Raw genomic sequence first — 22,945 nt, forward strand, 5'->3', positions numbered from 1 at the left:
AGGCCCCTAGACGTCGAGATAGATAAATTCACCGGGTTTAGACCGGATAGATCTAACTTTACTAAAAGGTAAAGTATAACCTTTTCCCTTAATATAGGGAGTATATAGGAAAGTGACGCTAGAACCCGGCTTTAATATAATCCTATCTATATAAATTTCTATCTTTTTTATATAGTCTTCGCTAGTATAATATACACGTCGGTAAGTAAGATCTATAGAGATAGTAGGGATAGTAGAACTAGGTCTTCGCACTATAAATATAGAGTTTAGCGAGCCGGTAAGAAGACTAAAATTATAGTCTAGTATAGTCTTAACCTTATTAATACTATTGTAGTTTAACTAGTAGTGTTATCTTTCGTATATAGTATAACTAATAACAGACTCTATACTAGTAGTATCTTAATACTTAAAAGTTATAAAGCCACTCTTAGTCTAGATTCTAATATTATCCTTATCTAAGGCAGATATAGAAATCAAACTAGATTTTAGCTCTAGAGCTAACTATACCTTTCTTAACGTAAGAGAGGGAAAGGTATTAGTCTAATCCTAGTTTAAAAGTTATAGGACGATATCTCTATAGCCTTTAGTGTAAAAGATATCACCTATAGCTATAGAGATAGGCAAAATATATTATCTAAAATTAATAAAAACAGACCGATAAGGGGTTATATATATACTAGTACCGGAATCAATCATCTATCTAGTGGTATCTCTACCGGAATTAGCTATTAATCCTTCTTTAGACACTATATACACCCCCCTAGGGATATAAATCCCCCTAGGGACGTTAGTTTAAAATAGTGTATTAGTGAAAAGGTTATTATAACGAAAGAAGGGGTCTCCCGAGGAAGGGCCTTACTAGGGAGGAGGAGTAGGGTAGATAGTATTAGCTTACAGTCTCTACTACTAAGGTAGGATCGAAATCACCCTACCTTAGCTATTAACCTAGCCTATAATCTAACTAGGTTATAGAATAGAGATTTATTAGGGTTATTAGAAACTAAATTACTACTATTAGATAGATTGCTACTATTAAGGTTATTAGTAGATAGTATTAGTAGATCCGCTAGCTTTTAAATAATAGTTTCGGGTATAATAGTTCCTAAGTGTATTATATATCTTATACTAGATTAAATCCTTCTTATCCTTTTTATTTAAAGACTACTTATCTTTATTATTAGATTTAGACTTATTATTCTTCTTCTTATCTTTCTTAGACGAAGTATTAGAGTTTATATTCGAATTAGTATTCGAAATAGTGGATAAGTCCTTCGTAGATATTGTATTAGCTAAATAGTTTAATAAACTAGAATTTAAAGAGTTTATAATATAATTAGAACCCTCTATTATTATAAAGTTATAATAAACCTCCACTATAAAGTTAGGGTCCTTTAAATCCGGTCTCAAATTTTAGATAAAGGTATAATATTATAGATTGCCCTAAATAGCCTTAACGAAAAAATTGAGGACTATATCTAGTAGTATAACGGAGTTTCGTTACTAGATTTTAAAGAGAACTTCTTTAAATTTACGTACGAATTCTATAGGATTATTATTTTTATATTACAAATTGATAAGGATCTTAAAGCGTTTGAAATTGCCTTACTATAACGAGGTACCGTACTCCGCACGAAGGTACTTATATATATCTTATAGGTTATCAATGTTTTATATATAAGAAGTAGGAATAGCTTTAAGGGTGCCGAAAATTTAGTTATAATAATAAATATTAATAGAATCCCACTTATTAACGAGGACTTAGTATTCCTTTATAAGCTCTTTATTCTCTTACTTTTACTTTCGAATAAGCTCTCGGATAAGAGCTTCGGAGATAGGAATAGGTGGGGTATTAGTTCCTAAAGTAAGAGTAGTAGTAGTTATATTATACTAAGCTAGTTCTCGTAGGGTATCCGGAGATTTATCACTAAGGTCCGGTAGGGTAGGTTTAGTGATAGTGCCCTAGATAAGCTTAATATAGATCTTATTATTTCCCCGAAGGGATATATATAACCTATACTACTATTAGGCGAAATTGGATTCACCCTTAAGCTTTAGCACAATTTTTATAATATCGGATTCCTTCTATCGATCGAAATCGTAGGGAGTCGATATAGTGATAGTCGATAGGTATCGAATAGTTATAACAAAAGGGTGATAAGGTTAATAAACGGTCTCGGAACGGTCTTTAATAGTCGTAAATAAAGTAGAAATAATATAAATAGATAAAATCTATATATAGATAAAATAGTGAGTTCTAATTGGTCCAATTAGAATAAAAATTGCTCGGAAGCGGGGTATAGATCAAAGCCTCGATCTAGAAAAACTCTGCTATAGGCCCACACAGAGTTTTCTTGGCGTGACGCAACTTCGCCAAGAAGTGAGGTAAAAACGGGGAATTGAAGCTTATTGTAAGAAAGAGGCTTCAATAACAGGCGCTCATAACCTGATAGAGACAGACTACAGAGAAAAGGTAGTGTGCTCTAGAAAATAGATAGATACGTGAAGAAGAGAAGAAACTATCTACAGGTGAGCTAGCTAAAGTGTGAGGGAGCATATAAGGAGGTCACGTGACCTCCAACACTCACGACTCGCTCTCAACGCGGAACAGACCAAAACCAAGCTAATAAGAAACTAGCATTTCGAACCCCGCGACCTAGCAGAGCCTCTGTAAAGTCTGCTCCCTCTTTGGCTCTAGGAGACTGTGTGGGTATATGGACACCTGGGGGGGGGCGGGATACCGTCGGGTCGGTACCTCAAAGACTTCTTCTCTTATTTTAGGTATTCCATTTCCGCATTCGGTGACAAAAGTTCTTGTGACTATATACCAGCACTCTTAGTTAGTATATGACCTTTTCCTTGAAGAGCATTTCGAGTAACTCACCTCGCGTGGGGCATTCATGGAACCAAGGCCAAGCCCACCACTTCTTCTCGTTGGCTTTTCTAGTCTCCTTCCCCCGTTTCACGTTGCGGCGTTGAGCCCGCCCGAAGATGGATAGACCACCGACAATCCGAAGCCAAGAATGCCGGGCCCCCCAAGGACCAATGTCGCCCGCTACGCCTCACAAACCAGACAGACATTCGCACTCGCGCTCTACTGCTTCTATAACGAATCGACCCTATACACGCTACGTTGGGATAAGGCAAACATATCCCACCCCGTGGACTTGGCGCGTTAGCCCCCCTTGAGGGGTGGCACGTATGACGAGTTTGATGAACCAAGCACATTGGCAGATTGTGAGTGGACCAAGATAAGGTTATAGTGGTGGTGTAATTGTCGGGATTGAGCGGGTGCAGAACCCAGAATTTTCTGGTAGCGAGGGTTAGAGGAGGAAGAAGAACAAGAAGAAGAAGCTGCAAGAGACTAGTTTATATACTAGCTAGCAAACATATGAAGCCTCGCAAATAAGGCATCAAGATACCTAAAAAGACGATTAGTTAAAAAGACTTCTAAAAAGACTACTGAAAAGATAACTGAAAAGTCTACTGAAAAGTCTACTCAAAAGACTAACTAAGGGTAGTACCGCCGCTTATAGGGCCGAATAATCTTGTTATAGGAGTTGAGATAGTGTAAATCGACCTAATAGAAGTTGATATTAGGAATTAACTGCTAGAATTTGTGATGTGGAAGGTCAAAACTTTATAAAAAAATTACGGTATGGCATACGTTGACCACTCCGCCATACTGCCACCTGCAGCAGGAGATTGATAGATAACGCCATTAAATACGAATACCTCGCAGTATAGGATGATGGCACTGCTCTGAATCATACAAAATGGCAAACCCCCAAACTAGGTAAGCAACCGAGTCCTCTAGATCGACGCAAAACAAGCTAAGGCTTATTTCCGACAAAGATAGGTAGGGTTCGAATCCGAAGGACAAACCCCAATGTATCTAATTCAAACTACCCAACTTATCCTACTAAATACGATATAGCAGGGATCCAAACCCAAGCACATCAAAGCCACCCGAGGTCGACCCATAATTTCCACCACCGCCCTCAACACCGTCTGTGGAATTCGCATTCACCCAGTCACGGTAGGCATTGGTCCAATATGAGTCGAGGCGCTTTATCTGGCCGTAATGGGCAGAAAGGAGCTCGAATCCCGGGCGAACAGTTCCCCTCGCGTTTTTTGAAATGACAGTCTGATCTCCCTGGTAGCTTTTGTACAGAGTGTAGGGCACGTCATACCCGACATTGTACTTTCCGACATATTCGGCCCTAGATTCCCCAAGTCAATGATCGTCCCAATCCAGAGATCCTTTTAGAATACTGACGCATTAAGAATTTCGTTGCTGTATTCGGCGAAGAGATCATCTCCCTGGTTGAACGCCTGCTGGGCTATGACACCAAGAAGCATCATGTCCAGTGTCGAATGGCCCTGGTCTCGGCCAGCTTCTTGCCCCTGTGTCAGGACCTTGTTTGAGCCTGGTTCCGTGTAGTTGGCAATCGCAAAAACAGGGAGAGCCCCGTTTGAAGGCCCTGTGCGGACATAGTTCAACGCGTAGTCGTACATAGTCTGATTATCAGTGAAGATACCGATAGCGAGTAGAGATGCGAGATTGCATTGGTCCCAATTGGCGTAGTAGTGATAATAATCTTGACCGTTATGTTCTTCCATGAAACGCGTGTTCATTGGGGCGAATACATTCGTCAGCATGGTCGCAGTGGCAGTCTTGTCACTGCTGTCCCAGCCAGAATAATCAGACATAAGCTCTGCCGCATTGGCCATCTGGTACCCATAGATACCGGAGGCCAAAAATTTGTCGCTGGTGCCGCCGATTTCTTTAAGTGTGACAGCCCATGAGTTCAGAATATTGATCGCGGCGTCTGCGTAGCTCTTGTCGTCGGAAATTTTCCAACGTACGGCAAGTTGGTATGCGGCTGCGGTGTCTTTGTACAGGGATGGGTAGTTCTCCCCATCGACGCCGTTGTTGCCTCGATACACCGTCTCTTTGGGGCTAGGCTGGTAGGATGACTGGGCGTACGGGCTCGCAGTCAGTAAAGTCCACGTGGTATTCCAAGGTTCATCGCTCTTGACGACATGGTTCTTGATACGCTTAAAATCTTCTGCGATGTGAAGCGCCCCAGGGTGAATAAAGGCCGCTGCAGACAACGAGAAGGTGAGAAAAGATAGAAGAGACAGAAAGGCCGGCATCTTGAGGGATGTGAAAGATTTGAGCCAAAGTACAAGAAAGCAGCTTGACCACAGTGCGTATGGCCAAATGTGCAGTGCTCACGCTTTGAATAAATAGTCGAGATTCCTCCGAGATCTAGTCGAATGTCCCCACGCCAGGAAACCCCTGTATGGACGTTATTAGTCAAGCGCAAAAACGATTGGTATAGGAAGCTTAACCCTGACACGGTTAATTTACGGCGAGGGCACATAAGTGCGTCAATAATGCAACGGGTGCAGAGACGGGCGACGGGTAAATGTCGAAAACTGTCCGGCCTGACGCGCGTCCAAAAATCGTATCGTTAATATATCTGGGTGTTCATTTAAGAACCTTAAAAAGCCATTGAAGTGTTCGCCAAGAGGTGTCTGAAACGTTAATATAAGTGACCATAGGTTCGACTTTGGCCCCAGAGCCCCCTCGAGCTCAGATGTCTCGGGTCTCCCCTGAGCTACTGGCCTTCCACGGAGGATCTACGGAGTACCTAGGTAACGGTTCGACGTGGCATGAAGATGACCCACTTTATTATGTATCTGATGATCTTTTTGATACAAGCAACCGGCGTCCGGGTGAACGAGCGGCATTGTACGGAGTACTCCGTACAACAATTCCGTACCCCTTTGGCCGTCGTATCCGTGACAGGTAGATGTGGGGAAGTCCACGGGTGCTAGTGGGGCAGCGGGGGTGTGGCGGCCCGGGGAAAACCTTGGAAGCTGGCCCGGTGACGAAATGTTATTCTATGTTCGTGGACTCTATCTAGATGTTTGACGTCTCTGTCGACTTGAGACAAACTGTATAATAACGCGAATCTTGTCTTTTCTGTCTGTCGTACTTTCCATAACTCATTTGAATTTAAATCTCCAGCATGCATTTCAACAAGATCGTCCCGTGTCTCACTTTGTTACATATATCAACCGGGTCACCCAGGGGCACTGCACACAAACAAGGTTTATCTAATCCACATCAGGAATTGGCAGACCATCCACGATTTTGACTTTATAGCCCAAGTTATCCATTGCTTCTCTCGACTTCTGGTCGCGGAGATATGACGTCTCATCAATTGTCATCAAAACAAAGTCGTAGGTTAAAATAGCGTGTCCTTCAGGCACACCGTACTTTCGGGAGACCTCAGCGCTGGCTTTGCCAACGTCTACCACAAGGGAGTCTTTGACACCGAACACGGCATCGGAGGTCTCATAGGGATCATTGCGGATGTAGAGGGCACTAAGTAAAGCATGATCAGTCTCAGTCCAAATAAAATAACACAGACAAGATGATAACCCGTACGTGATGAGGTGGTCATAACCCAATTTTTCAAACATGAAATGCATGTGTGCTGGACGGTATGGGTGGCGGCGAAGCTTTTTCAGAAGTTGACCAACGGGTCCGTCGTGAGGAATGGGGTAGGGTACTGGGGTAATGGCCTTGAACCAGAAGACGCCGTTACTGTCACTGCGCATGATACAACGGCCGTCCGGACCGTCACGATCCGGATGCTGCACATCATAGTGACCCGAGGAATCCGTCTCCCAGATATCAATCTTCACATCCTGGATAGGCTTACCATTCATGTCCTTCAGTGTGCAGACAACAAGAAGCGGCTCGCCTTTAGTATCGTTCGACATCAAATCGCCTTGGGTCATCTCCTCAGCCTCGTGGGTGTGGAATGGTCCGAGGACGGTACCCTCAGTGGATCCCTTGGGCTTCGGGTGGTCGATCGAGTCGACTAGGATAGAAAGTCCAAGGACGTCAGAGAGCAGTATAAATTCCTACAACGAAAAAAAAACCATGGTACATTAGATATTCTTGGTCTATGAAAAGAGCCATAGACCAGCACTTTTACATACCTGTCGAACATCACTAGAAATCTGGCCAACTTCCTTCAAGAAGTTCAAGCCAGTTATCCACTCGTTGCTGCTCAATCTGGTTTCAAGGGCAAAGTCATGCAGATGATGAACCAGCCTCTCCAGCACATACTTCATCCGAGCATCTTCGCACAAAGAATTAATCTGAATGACATTTTCCGTGATGTTTTCCGTCGTTAAATCTTTCATGGGAGGAATGTTAACTTGAGAGGGGTCCATTGTAGAAGGTTGGAAGTTATTTGTTGTAACGTGTTTCGATTGCCGCAAATTGCCATAAGGGGAAGAAAAAGGCTTGAAAGTATCGACCAAGGATGAGATGATGAGATGAGGCAAGGAAGTAATTGACAATTTGTTAATTTTCCCACAGTGAATTGGTAGAAATTGAAGTAGTAGGAAAGGTTGAGGGGGCTTCTAGCTATTCATATAGGAAGGCCTCGCCCCCTTTCCCTCCAAAAACCATCATATCATTCAACAATATCGTCTACGTGAGATTAAGTTACTGCCAAGTGGTAGAAGAGGAAATTTGGTAGTTTAGCATATCCGTATTTCCGTGATGCATCATCATGGTGGGTCCATTCTGACTATCAAGGCGATGAAGACTAACAAGCCCCATAATTTCCCCTTTCGTCCAGATACTAGTATGAAAGACGTCAGGCGAAATATTACCCAGCCCTGTCTCTTTTTGAAGTCCTCCACCGTAGTGACATTAGCCAATGGCCAGTGCTGGTTTATTATGCGAGTGTAGCAAGAACGTGGAACAAGTCGGCCAGTCATTCATTTATAATATTGGAGAGAGAAAGGACATGTAAAGCTTAACCAATTTACTCCGTATGCCTTGGAGTAGGAAGCAACACTTTGTTATTCACCTAATTAAACTCAAGTACAGACATCTGTTGAATTAAAAATCCGCCTTTGCTGGTTCACCGGCCCAAACCCTTCGTATCAATTCTCTAATGGCCTCCTTTTCGATTTCTCTAGGATTCCAGTAAGAACTGCCAGCCACAGCCTCAGCAGCCTTCTCAATATCTCCCTCTTTCAAACCGTAGTATTTCAAGTCCCGCTTGACCTGCAGTTTCTCTAGCAAAACATTCAGTCCGTGAATAGCATTCCCATTGCTTTCCGGCAAAGCCTCTGCTAGCTTCTTCATCGCCTTGGGGACCACAGTGGCGTTATAAGAAATAGCGTGTGGAAGTACGGCAGTATGTGTCTCGGCATGGGGAAGATTGAAGCTTCCACCGAGCGTGTGGCAGAGCTTGTGGTGAATGGACATGCCCACACTGCCTAGACAGGTGCCGCAGAGCCATGCCCCGTACAGGGCGAGGGAGCGGGCTGATCGTGACGAGGGGTCCTCAACAATCTGAGGCAGAGCAGATGCAAGGGCACGAATCCCCTCGACAGCCATCAAATCAATGATGGGATTTGTGTTATAGGCATAGAGGGCCTCGACTGTAGGTGTAGGCAAACGTCAGCTCAATTGACCTGCAGAAATACAATTGTATCCCATTTAAATGCCGCAAGACGCAACTAACCTGCATGAGCAATTGCGTTGATACCGCTTGTAGCGCTCACAGCCGACGGTAAGGTCATGGTCAAATCGACATCATAAATTACGGTGCTCGGAAGTATCTTGGGATCTGATTGAGTTCTCTTCACCCCGTCAATAGTTTCCCCAAGGATCGGAGTCATTTCACTTCCAGCATAGGTTGTGGGGATGCAGATATGCGGGATTCCGACTCGGAAACTGATCGCCTTGCCAAGCCCGATGGTGCTGCCTCCTCCTATAGAGATAATTGAGTCGGCACCATTGGCCTTCGCGTAATCGAGTGCCTTCTCCGTGACATGTATCGGGGTGTGCATGGCCGCATCGCTGAACACGCCAGCGATATTACCCTTCAGGAGTCCTCTCACCAATTCTGTACATGCCAGCTGCCGCGGCGTCGCGAGTACCAGCGGGGCAGAAATATTCAATCGGGCAACCTCATCCGGCAGTTTTTCAAGGGTACCGCTGCCGAAGACAACGCGGCCTGGGTTTGGATTGTACTCAAATGTGTCCATTTTATGTGGAACGATTGAATGAACAGTGTGGGATTGAGTTATTTGGAAGAGTAGGGTCGTAGAAATAGAGAGCGGTTATTCCGCAATGCCGACAGAAGCATAGATCGGTCACTGTCATTTGCAAGTTATAGCCGACAAAAATGGAGTACCAGGATTATCAAAGCATTAATAATTTGGACGCATAGCACATACGTACTCGAGACCCACAACACTAGTAGGTGAGCTAGGCTTACAATGTCGGCGAAAACGCTGATCGGCGTGATATGTACATGATAGTCTACAAATCGGATATATGACTTATCGGATGTATACCTAGGTAGAGTGCGGAGAAGCTTATCCCCACAAACAATGACCACATAAAAAGTCCGGGGTGGTACCTCTAAGCCAGCTTGGCCATCCCAAGGAAAATCGAAAGTCGAAAGATCAAAATTGCCATGCCAGTCTTTACTGAATGTTCCACGTCCTCGCGGGAACTGCGAGTGCTTCCTTCTTTTGCACCTCCGCTTCCCCGACTCAACCCAGAGTTTCGGGACCAAGAAAAATACGAGACCGTCATTGTTGGAGTACGTATTGATATTGATCTGTGAAGTGGCATATTTACCCCCTTCTGTCATACACCTGTTCCTCTGCGCTTTTTCTCTATTCGCAAGAGTCTTGCAAATCGAACTCATCGACTGAAAATTGACTTCCATAGGCTGGTCCCGCAGGGCTTATGCTGGAACTGCTCCTGGCACGCTACGGTCTCAGCGATGAATCTCTTCTCTGCATCGACTCGAAGCCCGGAACCTTGAAGTCAGGGCAGGCCGATGGACTGCAGCCACGCACGCTAGAAGTCCTGAAATCTCTTGGCCTCTCTGACGAGATCCTGACAGAGGGGTGTCAGATGTGGGAGGTCGCTTTCTGGAATCCTTCAAAGGACATAGAAAAAGTCATAGAGCGCACTGCAATCATCCCTGACGTTGCCGTTCCTGCTCGATTTCCATTCGAAGTCACAATCCACCAAGGTCGGATTGAACGTATTCTTGAGACAGATTTGCTCAGATATTCGAAAAGGGGAGTGTTGAGAAACACCAAGCTTCTCAACGTTACAATCGATGAAGCTGGTGACGCGAACTTTCCAGTAATGGCCGAGATTGAGACAGATGGACAGCAACGAACGATTCGCACGAAGAGGCTGGTGGGTGCGGATGGGGCCCATTCGGTGGTTCGGAGGAGTATGGGCCTTCGTCTAGATGGAGAGTCTCTTGATCATATATGGGGTGTGGTTGATCTGGTTGTTGACACCGATTTTCCTGACATCAGAAGGCGGACAGCCATTCATTCGCCGGCAGGCTCGGTGATGATCATCCCGCGTGAGCGCATAGCCACTGGGGACTTCCTAACCCGTTTATATGTCCAGATCCCCGGAGATATCAATAGGGACGACAATCAAGGTATGGAAAGCCCACAGCAACCCAATGATGCCCGAGCCCGAAGAAGCAAAATCACTCTGGAAGACATCTTGAAGTTCGCAACCGCAGCATTCGAGCCGTATTTCATCAGACCCAAAATCAATGGAGCTGTGGATTGGTGGGCTGCTTATCAGATTGGTCAACGAGTGTCGAACGATTTCACTGTGAAGGATTCAAATGGAATCAACCGCGTTTTCATTGTTGGAGATGGTAAGCCAATACCCGCTCGCCTCGGTCCCGCTGTCTAGTACTGATCCTATCTTGTAGCTTGCCATACGCATAGCCCCAAAGTATGTGCCCTGAAGATGTCTTCAATAATATATGAAACTGACAGTCAGTCACAAAATAGGCCGGCCAGGGTATGAATGTGTCGATGATGGATTCCTACAATCTTGCCTGGAAGCTAGCATACGACGTTAACGGTCTCACACCAGCCTCAACAAACAGTGACACTGTCCTCGATACCTATCATGTCGAACGACACACGATTGCTCAACAGCTTATCGATTTTGACCGCGCATTTTCTTCCATGTTCTCGGGAAAGATGGGATCTACGGAGAAGGAAGTTGGAGACCTCACTCACGATCGATTTCTGGAAGTCTTCAGCACTGGAAACGGCTTCACTAGCGGTTGTGGTATTGAATATCCAGACAACATTTTCGTGCAAAAAGGCTTCGATGAAGGAGTTGCAAACCCTATTGAAGGAACAGGGTTTCTTTCTGGCATTTTGAGGCCGGGCAGAAGGTTACTGAATGTAAAAGTCAGAAGGCACACGGACGGGAACCGTCGAGACCTGCAAGATGGTCAGTTTCGCCGCCGTAAAGGCAGCTTCTTTTTCCGTGCTATAACCAAGCTTTGATGAGGATCCCGCTAACTCCTCATCGGTCGTTGGCAGATTTTACCTCCACCGGTCGATTTCGCATTCTGTGTCTGACATCGGATGACCTGCTTGAGCCTGCAGGAACATCCGCTCAAACGCTTGATTTTATTGGCATATCGGTGATCCCACGATTCCCACCATCGATTATCGAGCAGGTTGTCATTCACCCAAAGCAACCTAGATTCTTTGAATGGAATGATATTCCATCTTCGGTCAAGCAGCATTCAGAAATGTCATTTTACGATGGCTACACCCTCGATGACGCATACAAAGTGTTCGGCGTAGATCCAGCTCGTGGTGCGCTGGCTGTTGTTCGCCCAGACGGATATGTTGGGGTAATTGCAGCTCTGGGCAATGTTTCCAGGATAGAGAAATATCTTGAAAGATGTCTGAGAACTGTTTGAAGTATCACGGCTACTTGTCCTGTCTGATTGACTTAGACTGACGAGGCTTACATGCATTGATCCATTGGGGGTGCTATCTGAGACGTTGTCTGGGCGGACGACCCTTCAGCGCAGCGCGAGCAGACTCTACGTTCGTGTTGAGCGCTACGATACTGGAGATACTAGATACTACTAGCATGGGAAATTTGGAAAGAAGAAAGGTGACAATGAATCTGTGGAACGGAGGCTGTATATGAAGCCTCCGTGGACAAAGAGAATAGCAAACTAGCAAAAGGCTCAGTCTGCATATATAAAGAGACAAAAACATAAAGACATCCCATGTATGTCAACACTACCCCTCCCCAGACTGAGCATCGAAAACATTATAGAAAGCATAAATCAATCTGGTTTATATACATAGGGATTATTATCTTCCCACACCCTGTTTTCCCACCAAAACTGACCAAATTTGGACCCTATTCTCTCAATAAATTTATATTGTGATAATTTTTTAGATAATTTTTAATAAAAATTTATTATCAGATTAACCAAATATTTCTTTCCGAATGGTCCAATATGTACATGTATGGCTATTGAGCGGTGACTGATTAACGTGTAAATGTCAAGATGAATCTCTATTATATATAGTGGCTCCCATACTAAACTCGCGATTAGAATCTTTTGTCAAACTTTGAAAATTGACTACTCTCTATCAAAAATACTTACTGATATAATCTATAATATATTATCTTAGGTTTTAAATGATAAATATTAATAGATAATAATAAAAATATGTTACAATATAAACTTATTGAGAGAATAGGGTTCAAAATTGGTCAGTTTTGGTGGGAAAACAGGGTCTGCAGTAAAATCGTAGAAAAAGGCAGCATCTGAAGCTTTAACCCGCCGCCTCTATCTCTTACCTACTAACTAGCAGTTTTCGTAGTCGATATCACGGGAGCGATGAAAAGAGGCTATCGCATGGTGGGAAAGAGACCTTGCCTTTGTTTATGTAGGTATATCTTTTTCTTCTCGTTATAATCTTTAAAAAGGATAAGTACCACGCGGCAGTAGACTCATCATATAAGAATGTGGCAAAAGCCATAGATCGTACAGGGCACTCTACTGGTAGGGCTTTACTACCATGATACTTCTTTGTGTGAGTCTTGATACAGTTGTGAGACTCTTCAGAAATCCAGTGGAGATTCAAGCGCGCAATCTGCATTAGCTGGACACTCAGCACTAAGGATCCCCGAGCTACAAAGTGCAGTGAGAAAGAGGTACTCTGTACAGAGCTGCAAATTTTCGGAATCATTAAAATAGGAGCATGTTCTCGAATTTCTCAGACCTATCACTTTTTTTTTTTCATAGCCAAAGTCCTCGAGCAAGTGAGTCCCACCGCCTGAGGCAGAAACTTTGGAGATCACGTGAACCTGACTAACCCCGCCAATCAGAAGGCGACCCCCGTAGAACCTCACCCATTGTGGTCTTTCTTGCTTCGAATCTTTGTTTTAGTCTCTTCACATATCTTGCACTTCTACAGCTATTCCCATCTTCTCCAGACTTTACCACCTAAAATTATTTGTGTGTTGAAATCTGGGCGTGCACTCAAGGCACCTTTTCCTCTCTCTGCCTCTTGTCGCGGAAAGACCTAGTGCATGCCGCCTCGTCATATCCACAAAAACACCCGTCCCTTCTTCCCACCTCTTCCACAGGAAATCCTCTTCCCACCACTGCTTCTACCGTGGTGATCACCGAGTGTCGAACCCTTTGATTGATCCGGGTCCAGAGGGGTTTCAAATACTTTTTTTTCTAATCCTTTCTCCACCTCTTTTTTCCTTCTTTTTTCTCTCACCACCCCACATCCTTCATTTCTTTGCACATCATGGACGCCCGTCAGGTGTTGCAGAGTACCCTCGCGCCAGATGCGGCTGAGCGTAGCAATGCCGAACAGCAACTCGCCCATGCCGCGGAGGTTGACTTCGTATGTATCTCCCCTTTACCCCCTCTCGTCCTACCACGAGTCATGAAAGGTTTCCCTAGGATCCAAATACTGATACTTCTGTCGCCTGATAGGCCGCCTACCTCGTTACCCTCGGCCAAGAGCTCGCTAACGAGAGCAGCCCCGCTCACATCCGTGTCGCTGCCGGTATCGCTTTGAAGAACGCTTTCACTTTCCGGGATCAGGCCAAGTTGCGCGAAGTGCAGCTCCGATGGGCCCAGAGCATCAACGCCGAGACCAAGACGCAGGTCAAACAGCTTGCACTCAAGACCCTGCATTCACCCGATGCTCGCGCTGGAAATGCCGCCGCCACACTGATTGTTTCCATTGCCGCTATCGAGTTGCCGCGTGGTGAATGGGCCGACTTGATGGGCATCCTTGTCCAAAATGTCGCCAGTGGAAACGACGCGTTGAAGCAGTCTTCTCTCACTACCATCGGTTACATCTGCGAGTCGCAAGATCCCGATCTTCGCGCCAGCCTGACACAACACTCCAATGCTATCCTTACTGCGGTCGTCCAGGGTGCTCGGCGCGAGGAGCCGAACATGGATGTCCGTTACGCTGCTATCGCCGCTCTCAGTGATGCCGTGGATTTCGTGCGAACCAACATGGACAACGAGGGAGAGCGCAACTACATTATGCAGGTCGTCTGCGAGGCCACCCAGGCCGATGAGGTCCGTGTGCAGGCTGCTGCATTCGGCTGCTTGAACCGCATCATGGGATCCTACTACGACAAGATGCGCTTCTACATGGAGAAGGCTCTGTTTGGCCTGAGCATCATGGGCATGAAGAGCGAGGAGGAGGAAGTCGCCAAGCTCGCCATTGAGTTCTGGTGTACTGTTTGCGAAGAGGAGATTGCCATCGAGGATGACAACGTTGAGGTATGTGCCAAGCGCACGAGTCCGAGTAGCTTTGGCCGTTTACTGACGTTATGTTTCTTATAGGCTCAGCAAGAGGGTGTCGAGGCTCGTCCTTTCTTCGGATTTGCTCGCGTCGCTACCCGCGAGGTTGTTCCTGTCTTGCTGCAATCTATGTGCCGACAGGACGAGGATGCTGGTGATGATGAGTACAATGTTTCCCGCGCTGCTTACCAGGCTATGCAGCTTTACGCCCAGTGTGTGCAGGGTGATGTCATCCAGCCCGTCGTGACTTTCGTCGAGGAGAACATCCGCAACGAGGACTGGCACCGTCGTGATGCCGCTGTCGCTGCTTTCGGCGCTATCATGGAAGGCCCGGAACCTAGCGTTCTGGAGCCTCTGATCAAACAAGCCTTGTCTGTTTTGCTTGGCATGATGGAGGATAGCTCCATCCCCGTCCGGGACTCCACTGCCTACGCCCTGGGTCGCGTGTGCGACTGCTGCCCCGAGGTTCTCGACCCCGAGGTCCACCTTCAGCCGCTTATCTCGTGTCTGTTCAACGGCCTCGCCAACTCCCCCAAGATTGCCAGCTCCTGCTGCTGGGCTCTTATGAACGTCGCAGACCGATTCGCTGGTGACGATGGCTCGCAGACCAACCCTCTGTCGAAGCACTTTGAGGACAGTGTGAAGTCCCTACTGACTGTGACCGAGCGGTATGTTTTCCCTGAGTGATATCATTTTGATTACTTTCATCTAACGACCGTACAGACAAGACGCCGATAACCAGCTCCGTACTGCTGGATACGAAGTTCTCAACTCCTTTGTTATGAACTCTGCCAATGACAGCCTGCCCATGGTTGCCACTCTTTCGGATGTTATTATCCAGCGCCTTGAGCACACTATTCCGATGCAGCAGCAGGTCGTTAGCGCCGAGGACCGTATTCTACTGGAGGAGATGCAGACTAGCTTGATCAGTGTCATTCTGGCCATCGTCCAGCGCTTCGAGGGCGAGATCAAGCCTCAGGCTGACCGTATTATGAGCGTGTTGCTTCAGGTTCTAACTACCGTTGGCGCCAAGTCGAGCGTGCCGGATGTCGTCTTTGCCACTGTTGGTGCTATTGCCAGTGCTCTTGAGGACGATTTCATCAAGTACATGGAGTCATTCAGCCCGTTCCTGTATAACGCCCTGGGCAACCAGGAAGAGCCCGGTCTCTGCTCTATGGCCATCGGCTTGGTCAGTGACATTGCTCGTGCTTTGAACGAGAAGGTCCAGCCTTACTGTGACACCTTCATGAACCTCCTACTCAAGACTCTCCAGGTGAGATTGTTCCTCTCAGATATACCGTCGTTGACATCCAATGCTAATCTCCCAAACAGACTTCCACCAACCAGCTCAAGCCTGCTATTCTTGAGACCTTCGGCGATATTGCCCAGGCCATCGGAACTAACTTTGATACGTACTTGGCGGTCGTTGGCCAGGTTCTCCAGCAGGCCTCCAGCGTCACCACCAGCGCCGACCTCCCATACGACATGGTGGATTATATTGTTTCTCTCCGTGAAGGCATCATGGATGCTTGGGGTGGTATTCTTCTGTCCTACAAGGGCACTCCTTCGAGTACGTTGCTCTTTACTCTCCACATAGATCCGATGTCAGCATGCTAATTAGGTCGCAGTAACCCAACTCCAGCCTTTCATCGAGTCTATCTTCCAGCTTCTTCACATTATCTCCCAGGAGAGCAACCGCAGCGAAGGTCTGATGCGGTCTTCCATGGGTGTTATTGGGTATGTCTTCGCCGCTTCTAGTTTCGATTCCATATACTAACTATTCACCAGTGATCTTGCTGATGCCTTCCCCAACGGCGAGCTCGCTGCCTACTTCCGCAACGACTGGGTCACCGCTCTCGTGAGAGAGACTCGCACAACCAGACAGTACAGCGAGCGCACAATTGAGACTGCCCGCTGGACCCGTGAGCAGGTCAAGCGCCAGGTCAACATTGGTGCTGGCATGTCGTAAAACCGTCGCTATGCCTCACGCGGTTGATTACCAGTGCTTCTGGTCCGATTCCGTCGCCCAAAGCATCTGCCACTCACATCGGCCCTGTTGGCCTTCATGCCACAGGCCCTTGGGCCGCTTGAGCCCACACCAAATTGGTGCTCCTGATGTGTGCAGGGTAGCTGTCCCGTTCTCGACGTTGTCGAACCCGAGCGCTTGGCGATGGCCTCAAATCCCTCTCCCCTTTATTTCCCAGCACAGGACTCCCCTCCCATCACTTCCTTTGGTCACGAACTCCGTTCCTCCAAACCCTTTGCTGGTACTCCATTTCCTGATGACACATGTTCGAATGAGTTACCCTTCCCAATTCCTGTATGGCCCTGTCTGAGTTTCCCTTTTCTTCTTGATACAACCCCTTTTCACCTTTCCCAATCCCCCTTCTATGTTGTTTTTAATTAGACAAGACCCCCTCCCTCGCATCTTATAGCATTGCGACTCATGTAGCCCAAGAATTCATGTATCCCCTCCCCATTCATGTATCCCTCCACCTCATGTCACCCCCTCCAGAAAAGAGTCCTTGTCATGAAAAAGCTGTCCCTGATTTCATCTCCCTTCCTCGTATACGCCGATATTTGCCCACCACCATGCTATCACGCTGGAGACCATGTATAGAACCACCCGTCTCAGCCTTGCCCACGGATGGAATAAGTGAATGATGTGCCGATGAGTTAGTAGTAGTAGTTGGAGTAGAGACGTCTGTATGATTACCTTTTGAAGTTTCAATGGGGATTTTTGTTTTTGCCTTTCATTAGTACATATATGATGTAAATAGAGCCCTAAAGGCCCAGCTGCATTGTACATTGCAGGTAACTACACGTATGTACATAGTTCTATAGCTACATATGTAGGTAGAAAATAGATGATGCCTTCCAAGCTTACATACCCACATAGATGCATGGATAACCTTGGAAGCATGAATTCTTATCGTCACGTGGCCGATAAGGGCTACCTCGCGTCACAACCCTACCCGCGCACCACCCGAAAACCAAACTTTCACCGATCGTCGAATTCTTCCGCTTCATCCATCGACGACCATCTCTCGAGGTATGTGTTATGCCCTCCCCAAAACAGCCTCTCAGCTAGTCTGGGGATGCAATCATCTTGTCTAGATTGCTTCCATGTGAATTATAGATAATTCCCAGGAATCGCGATCCAGGAAGCCAAGATGATACGCATCTCCCAACTCGGCACGGGCTGAAGAACTCCTTGCAATGCAAAAAGGGGCACTCTTTGCGCTCGAAGACTAGTGGTGGCTGACTTGAACCGCCTTCGTCGAACAGATACCTCATAATCTTTACTTTTAAACGTTACGATTTGAGAATCTCGATTCTACTAAACCGCCAAAATGGTCAAGACCTCCGTCCTCAACGATGCGCTTAACGCCATGAACAACGCCGAGAAGGCTGGCAAGCGCCAGGTCCTCATCCGTCCTTCCTCCAAGGTCATCGTCAAGTTCCTTGCTGTCATGCAGAAGCACGGTACGTCGATTTTGAAATTTTCTTTTCGTCTTTTCATATCTTTTTCATGCGTTTTCTTTTTCATTGCTTTTTTTCCCTTCAATTTCCTGTCTTGAGCATATTTGTTTCCACCCATTCGGGCTGATAACTAGGCGGCCGGTCTCAAACAACCTACGACGTCTGCCTTTTAAGTGTCCGATATATCAATTTGTGAAGATCTTACACGTTTCCAAAGCGCTGTTATGGCTTTTTCAGTATTTGACGACTTTTAAATTTTCACAACATGCTGACTCTTTTCTTTCTCAGGCTACATTGGCGAGTTCGAGGAGGTCGATGACCACCGCTCCGGCAAGATTGTCATCCAGCTCAACGGCCGGTACGTATTTACATACATCCATCAGTACAAATGGAACATGAATCTAACTTTCATTCTCCAGTCTCAACAAGTGTGGTGTCATCAACCCCCGCTACCCCGTCCAGCTCCGTGACCTCGAGAAGTGGGCTACCCAGCTCCTTCCCTCCCGTCAGTTCGGTTACGTTGTCCTGACCACCTCCGCTGGTATCATGGACCACGAGGAGGCTCGCCGCAAGCACGTTGCTGGCAAGCTCCTCGGCTTCTTCTACTAGATGGAGTCGTTCTAAAAAAGAATTGAGAAAAAGTTCTTGCTTTGACTGGTCATGCATGGCGTTGGTTGTATTGGGCTGGACCCTGGAATGTAATCTGGACTTTGTAGCTGTGAACAAAATACCCCCTGTTCCGCACTTTTGATGGTTTGCAGAGTACATGGTTCGCTCGTATATCAATGCTAGAAGATTCCGGTCTGCAATGTCTGTACCCTCCATTTTCTGCTTCTCTTGTAGACCGGGACCGAGGTATGCTTTCACCGCCCTCGGCGCATCTGCATTCTGCCTTTCCCCCGCAACGAGTCCCAGTAGGAAGCATATATGTACATAGTGAACAACCCCAGCATTCATACGCCATGCCTTTGGACACGATATATCTGACTCGTCACGGGGTATGTGCTCTATGCATTCATCTCTTGTGGGATTGTAGACCTAACCATAGCAGCACCGCCTCAGCTGGACCATTGACTTCCGCACGGGTACATACAGGGCCCAATTCCCCACGCCGACAGGAAACCCAGCAGACCCCGCGCTGACCTCGCACGGCGTGCGCCAGTCACACGAGCTGGCAGAACATATTGCTGGCCCTGAATTTCACCCAAAGCCACTCCGTATCTACTCGAGTCCCTTTTACCGCTGCCTTCAAACCATCCAACCATCTGTTGAAGAGCTGAAGAGGATATCAGCCGAGTCTGGAAAGAGCCAGCCAAATGGCCAGATTGGGTCGATTGATCGGCATGCGGAGCTGGATGTACGAATTGAGAATGGGTTAGGGTAAGTAGTATACCCTCTCTATATACTTATACTTCCTTCCATCCTACCAACCAAACCGTTCCCCTCTCACCCGAAAAACAGCACTTTACAAGCACCCCATTACCAGGAAAGCTAATTAGAATCTAGGGAATGGTTCGGTGCAACAGACTTCTTCGACCACCCGCCCCACCCAAACGCCGAAATTATGTCCACCCATTTCCCAACCCTCCTCACAGAAGCCAGCCAAACCTACAAACCCCTACTCATCCCCTCAAGACGCGGTGAGACAATCGCGCAGCTTCACAACCGCGTAGCAACAACCCTGGAAGGCATAATTGCCGACATCGACGCAGAAGTCTCCGCCCTAGAAGCAGAGCTGCCACCAGACCAAAGAACGAGCAAGTCCGTCCTGATCTGTGCGCATGCCGCGCCACTCATTGCCATGGGACGAGCTCTTACAGGCCACATGCCGCATGACAGTTCCGAAGATGACTTTAATGTTTTCACGGCTGGTTTGAGTACATTTAAGAGGAGGGAGGCTTCTACTCCTAGTGCTGCACAGAGCGGCGATCAGCATGAAAGTTCGAGTGAGGAGCCGCTTGCTGAAGGTACGACATTTATTCGTGCGTCGGGATCCGTGCCGCAGTGGAGGAATGGACGTGGTGTTGGGGGTGGGTGGGATTGTGTTGCGAATGGGGATTGTAGCTTTTTGAGTGGTGGTGCTGAGCGCGGGTGGTCAGTTTGATTCCTTTCTTTTCCCTTTCCCTTTGATGTCGTGTCAAGATATTAATATGGACTCCGGCAGGCACTTTGATGGCGAAGAAGCCTTTAATACGGGTCCCATGGCTCCGCCCTCCGAGCCACCTGCGAATGTTGCTGTCACAAAGTTGTAAGCCCATGATTTACGGAATTATACTGGGGCAGTGGCATGTGGTGAATAGAGCGAGGACGTTGTTGCATCTTTCTGAGATCATCAAGTATCGGTGATTTCAAACAATGACCACAAACCGGCAAGTTGAGCTATCATGATCTATTACTGCAATGCTCAACTGATGCCTCACAGGATGGCTCTCGTTTTCAACGAGCCTTTGTTAGAGATACAGGAGAAAGGCAACATAGACATAAAACAAGATTTCTTCCTAGCCGCCTAGAACTGTATATAATGTACATAATAGGAACATATAGTCAAAGCGATATGGACAATTGACTTGAAACAAAGGGTTGATCGCCTTGCTAATTTGAATTTGTGGAAGACATTGTTATGGGTATCACTTTGGTGCACTTTAAGTTCAACTATAGAAACTAGATGAAAGACGCTACCGCTAATATAGAGATGGATATAGAAAGCAAATATACCTCTATGGATCAGTTCTCTGCTGGACCCTGTTCAAACTGTGCATGCGCAGCAGGGGTCTCCTCCTGTTCAGCACCTGCATTCCCTGCGCCCTCCGCCACACCAGCTTGAGCCCGTTCCTGCTCCTCTTCCTGACGTTCCCGCGCCTGACGCTCTTGCTCAGCCAAGAAAGCTTGGTCTGCCGCAGTGCGAGCCTGGACATGCCGCTCACCAATACCAGGAACTAGACTCGCAAAAAGGAAAACAAGAGCTCGCTCCACACGGCGTATCTGGTCCCAAATATTGAACCCCACAGCAGTGTCATTGGCTCCAGTTTGAGTGGCTCGATCTGCCGGGCCACCGGCATGGGTGAGGCCCTCGAGATGGCGTTGGATGGGGCTAACAATCGAAGTCGCAAACTGCCGCGGGATATTTGTCTCCGAAAAGAATGTCACAAGCAAGGCAATGCCGACGAAGATGTAACGCCTCCAGGTGCCAGGGGCGCTGGTGAGGTAGCAGAAGAGCCATAGACGAGTGAACAGCCAAATGCGGCGGATGTGTCGTGCCAGACCGGCGTGTTCGACATTGTTGCCTCTGCGCTGTTGGTTGAGCATTGCTTGGCGGAGCGCGTTCTGGACCACCGCTACGTTTTGGTTGAGTGCTTGAGGTGCTTGAGGTGCTTGAGGCGCGCCGGGCTCGTTAGTGGGGGCTATATTGGGCGAGCCCGCCCGCTGCGCTGTGGGTTGGGTTACCCAGGGTTGTCTCACGAGATGTCTTTCACCCGTCGGCGAGGCCAGCATGAAGAATTGCATGGAGCCTGGTGCGAACGTGTTCGAAACGCTTTGGGTAATGGGGGCTTGTACTGGAACGCCTGCCTGCGACTGCTCTTGCTGCATATATTCCATTAGACGGGCCCGTTGTTGAGCATCAAGAATACGGCCGACCAGTTCCGCAATACCAGGTAGAGGAAGTTGTCTTGCAGGTCGTGCATCTTGAATCTCAAGAAGCTGGTTCCGTATACGAATGATATTCCCTATGGATGGCATGATACGTCGGTCCAGTTGTCCCTCAATCTCCTCGATATGTCGTCGTAAAGTGAGAACGTGCTGAGAGACATCTGCGCCATCGGCTTCAGGTGCATTTGTAGTTGTTGAGTGCCGGTTAGGTGAAGAGCTGTTGATATATTGATTGATTGTAACGTGTGCAGAAGTTGGAGTGGCACCGATTGTCCTGGGAATGCTAGAGTATGATGGCACATTGGATACGGTCACTGAAGCGTCAGAATTGGAGTGATCCAACCATGTGGAAGAGGAAGTGGAAGCTTGAGCAGAGTTCCCGAGGGGCGAATTTTGCGGTATCTCGGAGCCAGGAGCTGCTTCTCTGTGTATTGGCTCAGGTGGCAACACGAGGTGCATACTATCAGTGCCATTCTGGAAATAGATACCGTTCAGTTAGGCTGAAAGGTCATGTGGCGCGGGTTAGGAGCAAGTTACTTACCTCCATAGATGAGACTACTGCTCTGAGTGTTGCGTCATCGACAGTTAGGGGTTTCCCTCTGTAGATGAGTCTCTGATGCGACGCTTGAGGATTATTCGGAAAGGACTGTTCGATCCGGCCCTTGAGCTGTGCGATTGTGGAGGAGAGTGGAACGTTTTCGAGCGTAAACCGGCTTGGAGGGGGTAGAGACTGGCAGAGTATGTGAAGAGTGATTGTGCTCGGCGCGTCTCCCTCTACCATGGGCTGGGATGGTGATCCTGTTGCCATTCCTTCAGAGCTGTAATTGTTCGCAGGCTAAAAAGCCGATATAGAGCTGATCTAACTAGTTGCTGATATCTGGCATCAATAGATCGATAAGCGATGTCGATGTCGTAATGTCCTCTGTAAGACTCTATAGGAGCCAGGAAGGAAGTGGAAAGAACGATACAAGACGACAGAATATGCAAAGAGTCAGATTCGCAGAGACGCTCATTTATAATGAAATGGATTTAGATATCGAGAGAAAGACAGGCCATTGCATCTCCACGTGCAATTCTGCCGGGCGGTCAATCGGCAACAACAT

At 47.2% G+C, this 22,945-nt stretch overlaps 8 protein-coding genes across 8 annotated transcripts; 4 read left to right on the forward strand and 4 right to left on the reverse strand.

The window, feature by feature from the left end:
- Window positions 1-3,919: 3,919 nt before the first annotated feature.
- Window positions 3,920-5,157, reverse strand: N7525_010296 (putative GPI anchored protein; the record flags this gene model as incomplete). Its single annotated transcript, XM_002561731.1, has 2 exons — window positions 3,920-4,220; window positions 4,277-5,157. The coding sequence occupies 2 exons, from the start codon at window positions 5,155-5,157 to the stop codon at window positions 3,920-3,922; spliced, it is 1,182 nt and encodes a 393-aa protein (XP_002561777.1).
- A 969-nt stretch (window positions 5,158-6,126) lies between these two features.
- Window positions 6,127-7,257, reverse strand: N7525_010297 (intradiol ring-cleavage dioxygenase; the record flags this gene model as incomplete). Its single annotated transcript, XM_061215048.1, has 3 exons — window positions 6,127-6,397; window positions 6,461-6,942; window positions 7,021-7,257. 3 exons carry the CDS (start codon window positions 7,255-7,257, stop codon window positions 6,127-6,129), a joined length of 990 nt encoding a protein of 329 aa, XP_061067560.1.
- Window positions 7,258-7,936: 679 nt separating this feature from the next.
- Window positions 7,937-9,093, reverse strand: N7525_010298 (maleylacetate reductase; the record flags this gene model as incomplete). Its single annotated transcript, XM_002561729.1, has 2 exons — window positions 7,937-8,484; window positions 8,568-9,093. 2 exons carry the CDS (start codon window positions 9,091-9,093, stop codon window positions 7,937-7,939), a joined length of 1,074 nt encoding a protein of 357 aa, XP_002561775.1.
- Window positions 9,094-9,527: 434 nt separating this feature from the next.
- Window positions 9,528-11,828, forward strand: N7525_010299 (putative phenol monooxygenase; the record flags this gene model as incomplete). The annotated part of the gene is made up of 5 exons (XM_002561728.2): window positions 9,528-9,656; window positions 9,788-10,754; window positions 10,812-10,834; window positions 10,894-11,347; window positions 11,440-11,828. 5 exons carry the CDS (start codon window positions 9,528-9,530, stop codon window positions 11,826-11,828), a joined length of 1,962 nt encoding a protein of 653 aa, XP_002561774.2.
- Window positions 11,829-13,692: 1,864 nt separating this feature from the next.
- Window positions 13,693-16,680, forward strand: N7525_010300 (karyopherin beta; the record flags this gene model as incomplete). The annotated part of the gene is made up of 7 exons (XM_002561727.1): window positions 13,693-13,791; window positions 13,884-14,690; window positions 14,754-15,379; window positions 15,435-15,984; window positions 16,044-16,281; window positions 16,340-16,448; window positions 16,500-16,680. 7 exons carry the CDS (start codon window positions 13,693-13,695, stop codon window positions 16,678-16,680), a joined length of 2,610 nt encoding a protein of 869 aa, XP_002561773.1.
- Window positions 16,681-18,064: 1,384 nt separating this feature from the next.
- Window positions 18,065-18,803, forward strand: N7525_010301 (40S ribosomal protein uS8; the record flags this gene model as incomplete). Its single annotated transcript, XM_002561725.1, has 3 exons — window positions 18,065-18,197; window positions 18,483-18,552; window positions 18,614-18,803. 3 exons carry the CDS (start codon window positions 18,065-18,067, stop codon window positions 18,801-18,803), a joined length of 393 nt encoding a protein of 130 aa, XP_002561771.1.
- Window positions 18,804-18,979: 176 nt separating this feature from the next.
- Window positions 18,980-20,446, forward strand: N7525_010302 (uncharacterized protein; the record flags this gene model as incomplete). Its single annotated transcript, XM_002561724.2, has 4 exons — window positions 18,980-19,192; window positions 19,246-19,574; window positions 19,701-20,288; window positions 20,359-20,446. The coding sequence occupies 4 exons, from the start codon at window positions 18,980-18,982 to the stop codon at window positions 20,444-20,446; spliced, it is 1,218 nt and encodes a 405-aa protein (XP_002561770.2).
- Window positions 20,447-20,918: 472 nt separating this feature from the next.
- On the reverse strand, window positions 20,919-22,650 carry N7525_010303 (uncharacterized protein; the record flags this gene model as incomplete). The annotated part of the gene is made up of 2 exons (XM_002561723.2): window positions 20,919-22,316; window positions 22,384-22,650. The coding sequence occupies 2 exons, from the start codon at window positions 22,648-22,650 to the stop codon at window positions 20,919-20,921; spliced, it is 1,665 nt and encodes a 554-aa protein (XP_002561769.1).
- Window positions 22,651-22,945: the final 295 nt, after the last annotated feature.

The sequence above is a fragment of the Penicillium rubens genome (assembly GCF_028828025.1).
Source record: "Penicillium rubens strain IBT 27055 chromosome Unknown utg000004l_segment0_segment0, whole genome shotgun sequence".
Lineage (NCBI taxonomy): Eukaryota > Fungi > Ascomycota > Eurotiomycetes > Eurotiales > Aspergillaceae > Penicillium > Penicillium rubens.